The sequence below is a fragment of the Alosa pseudoharengus genome, unplaced genomic scaffold (genome assembly GCF_046254945.1).
Source record: "Alosa pseudoharengus isolate Yale_2024_CS ecotype anadromous, Long Island Sound unplaced genomic scaffold, YU_APseudo_1.1 YU_APseudo_1.1_scf_24, whole genome shotgun sequence".
In the NCBI taxonomy this organism is placed as follows: Eukaryota; Metazoa; Chordata; class Actinopteri; order Clupeiformes; family Clupeidae; genus Alosa; species Alosa pseudoharengus.
The window spans coordinates 18,936,041-18,946,040 of record NW_027468689.1 but is presented as its reverse complement, the minus strand read 5'-3'; the positions used below and the strand labels follow the sequence as shown (position 1 = coordinate 18,946,040).

Below are 10,000 nucleotides of genomic sequence, written 5' to 3'. Positions count from 1 at the left end.
TGACTGCTGTGACTATTAAAGCTTATCAACATCGACATGAGGGACCATTAAAATAATAACAACACTAACACATTCCTTAACTCAGAGAGAAATGGACAAATTTTCATCAGGACATTTTGGAATACAATTTAACTTCAATAAGTAAAAGAGAGAGAGAGAGAGAGAGAGAGAGAGAGAGAGAGAGAGAGAGCAGGAGGTAGAGAGAGGGAAGGAGGTAGGGAGGGAGAGATAGAGAGCAGGAGGGAGAGAGGGAAGGAAGTAGGGAGGGAGAGAGAGAAAGCAGGAGGGAGGTAGGGAGGGAGAGAGAATGTGCGTATAAGTAAGTGAGTGGGAAAGCTAGTGATCAAGTTAGTGAGAGGAGAAAACGAAAAAGCAAAAGAGTAGGGACTGATAATGTGATGTTAATGATAAACAACTCAGGGCCTCAGGCTGGTCTGTCAGTGGTGTAGTGGGTGATCGATCTCCCATGAGCCTTTTCACACCACTCCCCCCATGGCCCCATGGGTAACCTACGGCAACCTCTGAGGAGCTACATCAGGAACACACACACACACAGATGAACACACACACACAGAGACACATGCAGCGAAACCAATGCACACACACACACATATGCACATACACACACAAATAGAGAGAGAGAGAGAGAGAGATTATGGCTATATAAAAGGCTTCAATAAGCAGCACATACAGACAAAGCAACTGCAGGCTTGCCAGCGTGAACACAGCAAGTAAAGAGAGGGCTCTGACAGAGTGTATGCACACACACACACACACACACACACACACACACACACACACACACACACACAGAGATAGAGAGATGGAGATTCAGAGCCAGGGTAAAGGAGAGAGAGAGATAAGGAGAGAAAGGGGGGAGATGGGGGAGGGAACAAGATTGCTGACATACTGACAGTGAAAGGTGTCTAGTTGAGTGTACCAGAGAGATGACCCTGAAGTGTGAAAGCTGACCTGGACAACTACGCCTATTCGTCCTCACGCTGGGGACAGATGTGCTGAGAGGCAAAGGGACGCTTTTATCCAGAGAGAAAGTGAAAGAGAGAGAGTGAAAGAGAGAGAGAGAGAAAGAGTGAACGAGAGAGTATGTGTTTATACAAGAAAGGGGGAAAGATGGAGGTGGAGGGGGAAAACTGTTCAGGCTATGTTATGGATGGACTAAGACAAAGTGTGTGTGTGTGTGTGTGTGTGTGTGTGTGTGTGTGTGTGTGTGTGTGTGTGGTGCACATGTAAAAGTATATAAGGAGAAAGGAAACACAGACGATGAAGCAGAGAGCACATTTAGTACATGTCAGATCATATATGTACATAATTCAGTGAGATTGAGTCTTGTCTGTGTGTGTCTGTGTGTGTGCACATGTGCATGTGCATGTAAGACTATTGTACATGTAGAAGCTGAAAGTGTGTGTGTGTGTGTTTGTGTGTGTAGTTGAGAGACACGAGTAAGTGAATGAGTGAAAGAGTAAGTGTGAGTGTGAGTGTGTGTGTGTGTCTGCGTGTGTGCGTGTGTGCGTGAGTGTGTGTGCATGAGCGTGTGTTAAGTGGAACAGAGATGGTCGCCCACCCATGCCCCAGTCACAGGCATCTGAGGGGAAAATTGCTTGGCAACAGTAAAGAGCATCGCCATGGGCACAAATAAAGATGGAGCAGAAGTCTGCTGTCAGAGGCAATTAGAGTTTCTCTCTTTTGCACGTGCAAAATTTTAAATCTCTCACTTTCATAGTGTATTAAACACGCGCACAAACACACACACACACCCATACAGATAGTAACACTCACTCTCAAACTCATCTTTCTCTTTGTTTCTCTCTCTCTCTCTCTCACACACACACACACAGATACCTACAGAAAAACACATACACGAACACGGACAGTAAATGGGTTTTGCATTAAATATGCATCACGGATGAGATGTACATGCAAACCCCTCTTACACACACACACACATACACACACACCACAACCCTGACAGTGGCTGACTAATGCAGCGGACCCATGCGAGGCGAGCTCTGGGCAGGATTGCGGGCCAAACCCAGCCCAAATCCATCTGCTATCGGCCGCATGCTTCACACGAGTTTTATCAAGCAAATGAGCAGGGGCTTATTCACGCCTCACTTCCACTCCACTCTCTTACATCTCTGCTACAGCAGAATGCCGCCAGGACGAGAGTGACAACAACTGCACATTCCAGGGGCTACGCGAATGTGCCACAACAACATGATAAAAAAAAACCTTTAGCACAAAAAAGTCATTTGTCTACAGAAATGCCCCTCGTCACTTTTTTTTCCCCCTCTCTCTCTCTCTCTCTCTCTCCCTCTCTGTGCGCGTTCCAAAACATAAGAGTGACATTACTGTTACATAATGAATAATCCCCTATCAAACACATTTTAAAAGGTGAGCAAACAACATTGCGAGAGCTGCAGCCAAGAACTGGATCTCGCCGTCTGCTCTTCAGATCTCTACATGAGGCCTCCAGTATTTTCCTCCCAGCTTTTGTGAAGGAAAGCCCCCTGACTGGCAGAGAGAGAGAGAGAAGGAGAGGGAGAGGGAGACAGAGAGAGGGAGGGAGAGAGAGAGAGAAAGGGAAATAGACAGAGAGAGAGAGGGAGAAAGAGAGAGAGAGGGCCCAGCCAGAGAGCAGGGAGAATGCAACACACGAGAGAGACGAATGGTGGGAGATCTAAGATGGTACTGGGGTGCTACTATGCAGTGTGTGGACCTTTCCAGCTGCTTCACTCTGTGCAGACGGGGGGAAAGCAGTTGTCTAATCCCATCCGACACAGTGGTTCTCTTTCTGCCAACAAAGTTTTCCAAAAAGCTTTGAGTGTGCTCTTATAAGGAGCACAACTAAACTTCTTCCTCTTCTCTCTCTCTCTCTCTCTCCCTCAAATCTCTTCTTTTCCTTCTCCCATGGGGTTTATAAATCAAAACCCAAACTTCAGCGTCTTCATTTCCTAAAAACTACAAAATCTGCAGTCTCCAGCAGAGATGAGAATTATTTTGGCCTTTGTGAAAGGAAAGACAAAACAGACACCATGTTGAGAGGGTGTACTGTATGAAGATGAATGAACCACTGTAAAAACAAGCTGACGTTGACATATCCAGCAAAAACCTCCACCACATGTCTTGAGGATGATGATAAAGAGAATACATGGCCATCATCAACAGATCATAGATTGATGATAATCATTTTCTATTGATGCATTAATAATCACTGCTATTGTTTATTAATGACATGTTGAAAAGAAAGCATAATTGAAGGGGAATTCCGTGGCTGACAAAACAAGATTTAGGCTGCATATGAACAAAAGTTTGTGTTCCCTGTGTGCCTGTGTGTGTTTGTGTGTGTGTGTGTGTGTGTGTGTGTTTGTGTGTGTCATTGAGATAGAAAGTGATAAAAAAGAGAAAGCTGTTTGACCAGATGTTTACTTACCCTGCACCATTCATGATTCATCCTCGCTTTCATCCTCTGACCTGACAGACAGCATAGTTCAGCTCTGAGTAAAGAGTCCAGCTGGACCTTCAGTCCCGCGGGCCGAGATGAGAGCCTCTTAAAGACACGAGGAGCCGTGACGAGCAGCTCTCTGTAATTTCGGCCTCTGCTTCGCAAAGGCCAGTCATGCCCCAGGCTGAATACTGGAGAGCAACGCGGTGCTACTGTAAATCAATCCGACCAAGGGTACTGCAGTTTCAAAGGCATAAAAGCTAACTAGCACGATTTATGACTGACGAGGAAAAACTGCTGAGAAAAATAATGTGCCGTCGCAAAAACATTGGTCTAAATGCAACTTATTTATGTTTTGAAGCCCGTTTCTGGCACTTGGGGGAGGGTAATTAAACATTCTGAGATACGTTAGAATAGATAAGTTGACATTTTGAGAAGTCATCAATTGTTTCTTCAAGGAATGTTCCAGTATGATCACGAAATCTCGTGATGCTGATCTGCACGTGAGCGCTGCCACCTGTTTTAGAATTTCTTGGTGATGAAATTACAGGTTGTCTGCCATGTTTCGAGAGAAACCAGAAGTTTTTGCATAGTTCTGTTTACCTTACACGTCAAAAGGACCAAGTTGGACTGTTGAAGAAGTTATGTGTTGTAGGTTACTTGCTGTGTAGCAAAGTTATGGCATTGCAATCAGGGTTCTAAATGAACTTTTTTGATCACCAGCCAATGTGGCTGGTAACTTTCTACAGTTACTAGCCAATCAGAATTTCTACTAGCCAATTTATTTCTGGTGAAAATAAGAGAATTATGAGTTTATGAGATAAGTGTCACTGAATGCATTTGATCTTTATTAACATTGTTGGCATGGATAGCCTACTATCTATATCTATTTCTCTGTCGATATCCTCATCCCCTACTTCATTCCTCTTCTCGCCCCCATAAGTCTGTCCCAACCACCGCCGCATTTAGTTTAATCTTAACTTAATAAAAAGGAGATATCAATTATCATCAACAATGACAAGCCAGCTGGATGCTGCTACTCGTTTTCTCTCCCTCTCACGTGTGCTCAGACGCGTTCTCAATTAAATGCAGTAGCATAGGGCCTACGTTCAATTTGGATCTTTATAGAGAGGACCCGAAAAGTATCATCTTTATGTAACATGCTGTTGGTGCATGTTTACATTGTATACTTTCTCTATCTCTAACAAGAGTAAAAAATAGTATGCAGTCCAGCTAGGCCTACTATTTATTGGCTAAATTCCCTCCTCTGTCTACGCACAGTGCGTGATGCGTGTGGTGGTGGTGATCACTGATCAGGCAATTTTTTAAAACTGATCATTTTCGCCTATACACGCTTCTCACGTTCCTCTCCATCTTCAGCTATAGACAATAAAACTAGATGTACCGCATAGCGGTACAAAATATGACCGCCGCTCAGTCCTGTATATCCATTCTGCGAAAATGAATCATATAAATGAATTTGTCTCCATCTTCTACTTCATCCCCCACTCTTAAAACACTTGTGTATGCTTGTTTGGAATGTGTGTTTGCGGGCCGCACACAAAGTAGCCTACTGGCGCTGCAAAGGTGAATAGATTTGTAGCACTTGCCAAAATTTTTTTATAAAACCTTTAAAATATCTAAATAATCACAAGTAGGGCAGTTCATCACAGTCCATCCATTGCAACTGGACTGATGAAAAGTACACCTTTAGGCTACATTGTATTTGGGAAAAGCAGAAGGTAGCAGCATAATGTATTTATTTATTTATTATTAAACAAAACAATCCCTGTCAGTTCCATGCAGTTTTCAACAGCTATCAAGAAGAGAGGTCATGTCATGGATTTTTGTGAATGTTTCTTCTTCTACATATGCATAAGTTTAGTCATCTAGTTCATATGATATTCAGCTTTATTGTCAATGCACAAATGAAATACCAGTAGTCTAAAACAAAATGCCGTTTTACCCAGTGGTGCAAATAACTGACATGTCCAAAAGGGCCTTCATGAAATGCGTTGCTAGACTGTTCATACACATTTTAACGGGCCAAGTTGAAGAGCTACTGTCCGTTATTGTTTGTGCAAATAATATGCTGATTCATGTTCCCTGACCAAGCTCAATCTTTTAAGAAATCGAAAAGGAATCGCCGGCAGATCAGGCTGAGTTCACCCAGCCTAGTCCATTGTAGGCGCCCGATAGAAATATTGTTTAATTTTGCAATTGAGATATCCACGCACTGGCGCCCCCCCCCCCCCCCACACACTTTCTCCTTTGGGAACCAATGGCTTACAGTATCAAGCGGACCTACGCTGCCACCTCTTGGCGAAATGTTAATAGTTTTGCATATCAGTAGTAATACATTTCACGCAGCTGTGTGAATCACGGAAAGCGACACTTCTAAATGGAACCCAACCCACTGTACAGTAGCTCAAGGTCTATGGCTAAAGCAGCCATAATGAAAGTGTTATCATTGTTTGGATACTTCACACACACATGTTTTTTAATCGCATAGACTACTACTACCAAGCTGAAATCAAAGCAAATCGACCCCCCTCTCACACCCTAAACACGCACTTCGAACAAACAACGTCTCAGTCTCACGGTATAGCCATAGGCAAAACTGTATTGGACCGGTGTAACTTTGGTAGGCTACTAAATCATCCATCGCAAAGAATGATTTTTGTAGCACGTGCAACAAATATGTGTAGGTACAGCCCTGCCCTGGATACATCGCTCAACGTGCGCTCTAAAACATTTGGTTTAAATGGAAATGTAGATCACGGGTGCGTTAATAAATCTACATTGCGGCGAGTTGACACAAATTATTCACTTTGACGAATTTATGTAGTTTCAGTCCTAGTTACTTTACTTTGAGCCATGCTCTTCCTTTATTGAATCACCTTTGAAAATAGAGGATTGAAGTAGCCTATATGGGTGTTTGGGAATGAACGTTGACTCAGATGCTTTTTGAGACTTTGAGCTTAATGTCCCGTCCCAGCCCAGTGTTTAGGATGCATCATCAGGTTATCTTTCAGGTAGCCTATATTTTCCATTAGAAAACCATCACGTAGCGAACGTGTTGTGGCTAACTCACTTAGCTCCTGTTAGTAGCCTAGGTTATTGTTATAAGCAAATGAAATGACAGTCGAAAGATGCAATTAGTGCTGTTATCAATGTTCTTGGTAGCCTATAACCGCATTTATGTTTTTCTACAAATACATCAATAATCAAATTGGCCTCTATCACTCAACCAATGCTAACGGCAACATTATTTTACCTACTCTAGGCTATTGATATAACTTAAGATTAACGTAGCCTACCTGCAGTAAAAACCAAGCATGTTCGCAGATTTATTTCAGCTTCAAGAAGAAATGGGAATTACATGTCATGCAGAAATCATCCTATCCATAGACGTTCTCAGCGGTAAACTACAGTCTTGTCCTTGTAGGAAGCGTAGTGTCTTTCCAACCCACTTTAGATTAACTTCCAACAAAATTACGTCTCACTGCAACGATGCGCCATCTGGTGGACAAACGACTACATGACACCAATACTGGAAATGCAGCCAAATTATTATTATGATGAATATTTGGTTTTCCTTTAATCCTACTGAATTTGTAATTATGTATCGGCCGTTGTAATTGCCGATACTGATGGTATGTGCGTACCTGTGTGTGTGTGTGTGTGTGTGTGTGCGTGTGTATATGTGTGCACCACCATCTTCAGGCCAATGAGTGTACAGTCACTAAATGTACACATAACTTAATTTTTTTAGACCCCCCCATGGATGAAATTCTACGAAACTTGGCATACCCCCAGAGAATGTCAGGTTAATCATACACATAAAATGGTAAATAAATCATACACATAAAATTGGTGCAGTTCTGAACATCTTAACTGAAGAGAGGGGCGATTAAAGCAGAATGATATTGCATTTTAATTTTTTACGGGGGGGGGGGGGGGGGGGGGTGCAAATCACAAATGAGTGATTATGGGCTAGGTTGATGTGGGCCCTTGAGACCAACATACCATAAAAATGTCTTCATCCTCGGTGCCACGGTTCAGGTAGTTATTTAGGAAAAACTGATTTTTTTGGGTTTCGGGGGGCCCAGGGGACGGGACCAAACGAATTATTTCCGTAAAAGTCTAGTGGGGCTACATACCCACCAAATTTCATGTGCCCCGGTGGTTCGGTGTCCCGGGTATCGTTGACCAAAAATTCAGGAAGTAGATGACGAAAAAAAAAAAAAAAAAAAAATGACAATCCCTAGGCTATATGACCGCTTCGCTAGCTTCGCCTGCGGCGGTCATAATAAACGATCTAGCTGCTTCAGGTTTTGCGGCCTCGCTACATGACATGAGCCCCCCACTAAGGAAATAGGCTAGGTAAACACAATGCGTTAATTGCGTTAATATTTCGTAACGTGTTCTGTATTTGTGTTATGTACATGTGTTATGTAGGCCTACTTTTTACTTTACTTTACTGGCTAACTCCCTCCTCTTTCAGTCTCTGCTCCCTGCTCTGGCTCCGTTCGTTCTTCTAATTCCTTGAGTTTTCTGGTAGACGCTCCGTTCGTTCCAGTCTCTCGCTCTGGTTTCACTCCAAACTGCGCGCAGTCAATGGGCGTAATAAACGCCATCACGTAGCATTACGGCACAGTGGTCATGGGAAATGTAGGAAGTACTGCCAGGGGGGATATATGACCGAGAGCACGTAATGCCTTATGCATCACCAGCCAAATTGGCTAGTACGTTTTTATTAACACCCGCCAAAATGAATTTTAACCCGCATTTGGCGGGTTGGCGGGTGTTAATTTAGAACCCTGATTGCAATAAATCAACTGACATAATGACCTGTGTAAGATTTTAAGGAAGATGTTTAGCCTATTTATAATGCAAACCGCTTTCGTGCCTGTAATCAAATGGCATGCGTGTGTGGCGCAGAATGCATAAGGCCTATATTTGGTTGGCCTACATTAAAATTGTATGCATTCTTGATGCAAAATGCATTCGTCAGGTGCACTCACCATTTTCTCTGTTACAGGTGTACACACGCTATGGGAAATGTTACACCTTCAACGGCAACAAAACGGCACCGAAACGAGCGAGGCAGGGTGGTATGGGCAACGGACTCGAGATGATGCTAGACATAGAACAGGATGAATACCTGCCTATCTGGAGGGAGACAAGTGAGCATACCTGCCTAATTTAATCGGTATAGTATGTATAAAAATGTATGATCTTTATGGGATTAACTGAGCCCAAATTCAATGTGTCACATGCATGGCCGGATCTAGAATGGGGGGGGGGTCCTCAAATGTGTCTTGTTGCCCCCACCCAATCTGACCAGTCTAGATCCGGGCCTGGTCACAGGACAAAGTTTTATGGAACAGTCTAAATTCGAAACATTTCATTTCTTATTGTTTTTGTGTGGGGCTGTGTCGTGTAGCCACTGCAGAAGAGGATTCCCACTTAATTTTGAACGATTTGTCCCCACTATAACACTCATTATGTCAAGTTGTAGACCTACATACATATAGCATAATGATCATTCAGGGGTTAAAATATGCTGCCTTCACACTTAATTTTACCTAACTCTCTCTCTCTCTCTCTCTCTCTCTCTCTCTCTCTCTCTCTCTCTGTCTTTCTCATGTCTCATGTCTCATGTTGTCTGTATCCCCTGAAGATGAGACCTCTTTAGAGGCAGGAATCAGGGTGCAGATCCACAGTCAAGATGAACCCCCTTACATCCACCAGCTGGGCTTCGGAGTCTCCCCAGGCTTCCAGACGTTTGTGTCCTGCCAGGAACAGAGGGTGTGTGTCATGTGTCTGTGCAAAGCTCTAGACTGGAAATTATTATTGGACATGCGATCTATTATGTATAATAGAAATAAAATGTTTCAGTACCCTTTTATAATTGGGCATCCTCTAAAATGTTCAGGTTACATAGCCTACCAGGTTGCAAGTGACCTGAACAGCAATGTAAATTAACCAAAAAATACAGAATATGCTGTTGCAATGTAATAACTGCCTTCGACAACATTGAAGATATTTACCTATATGTGTAAGGCAATTGTTATTTTATAATGTAAAGATCTTATTTGTTACAAAACAAGTACAGACAGAACATAGAAACATCAAATTATGTCTCCACATTTGCTCTGTAATAGCCAGCAATTGATAAGATTGTAAATGCTATCCATTATTTACACTTAAGCCTAAAATGTGCTACTGGATCTTTGACCAAGATTTTACATAACTGCTTTAGTACGCTCTTGGTCATTAGACTTTGCAGGGCATTGTGGAGTTGGCCTTCTCCCAAACCTGGTAAATACCTGTGGAGAAATACCAAGACAATGAGCCTAATCCTTCTAGTACAAACACAACAATTTCTTGCAAGATGACAAGAAAACTGACAGAAAACTTTTAATGTAGCCACCAAAGCAATTATTACCCAAAGGAATGGGATTGAATTCAATATTACTGTAACAACGGAAATTAGATGTTCAACATGTTAAATTATTTATAATTTGGTGT

General features: G+C 42.6%; 1 protein-coding gene across 1 annotated transcript in view; it reads left to right on the top strand.

Moving 5' to 3' along the window:
* The window catches only part of LOC143141800 (acid-sensing ion channel 4-A-like), a 76,730-nt gene that overhangs the window by 44,789 nt on the left and 21,941 nt on the right, over positions 1–10,000 (top strand). Inside the window, exons 4-5 of the mRNA XM_076302506.1 lie at positions 8,508–8,652; positions 9,150–9,277. Coding sequence (XP_076158621.1) covers positions 8,508–8,652; positions 9,150–9,277 — 273 coding nt within the window. The remainder of the gene's footprint in view (positions 1–8,507; positions 8,653–9,149; positions 9,278–10,000) is intronic.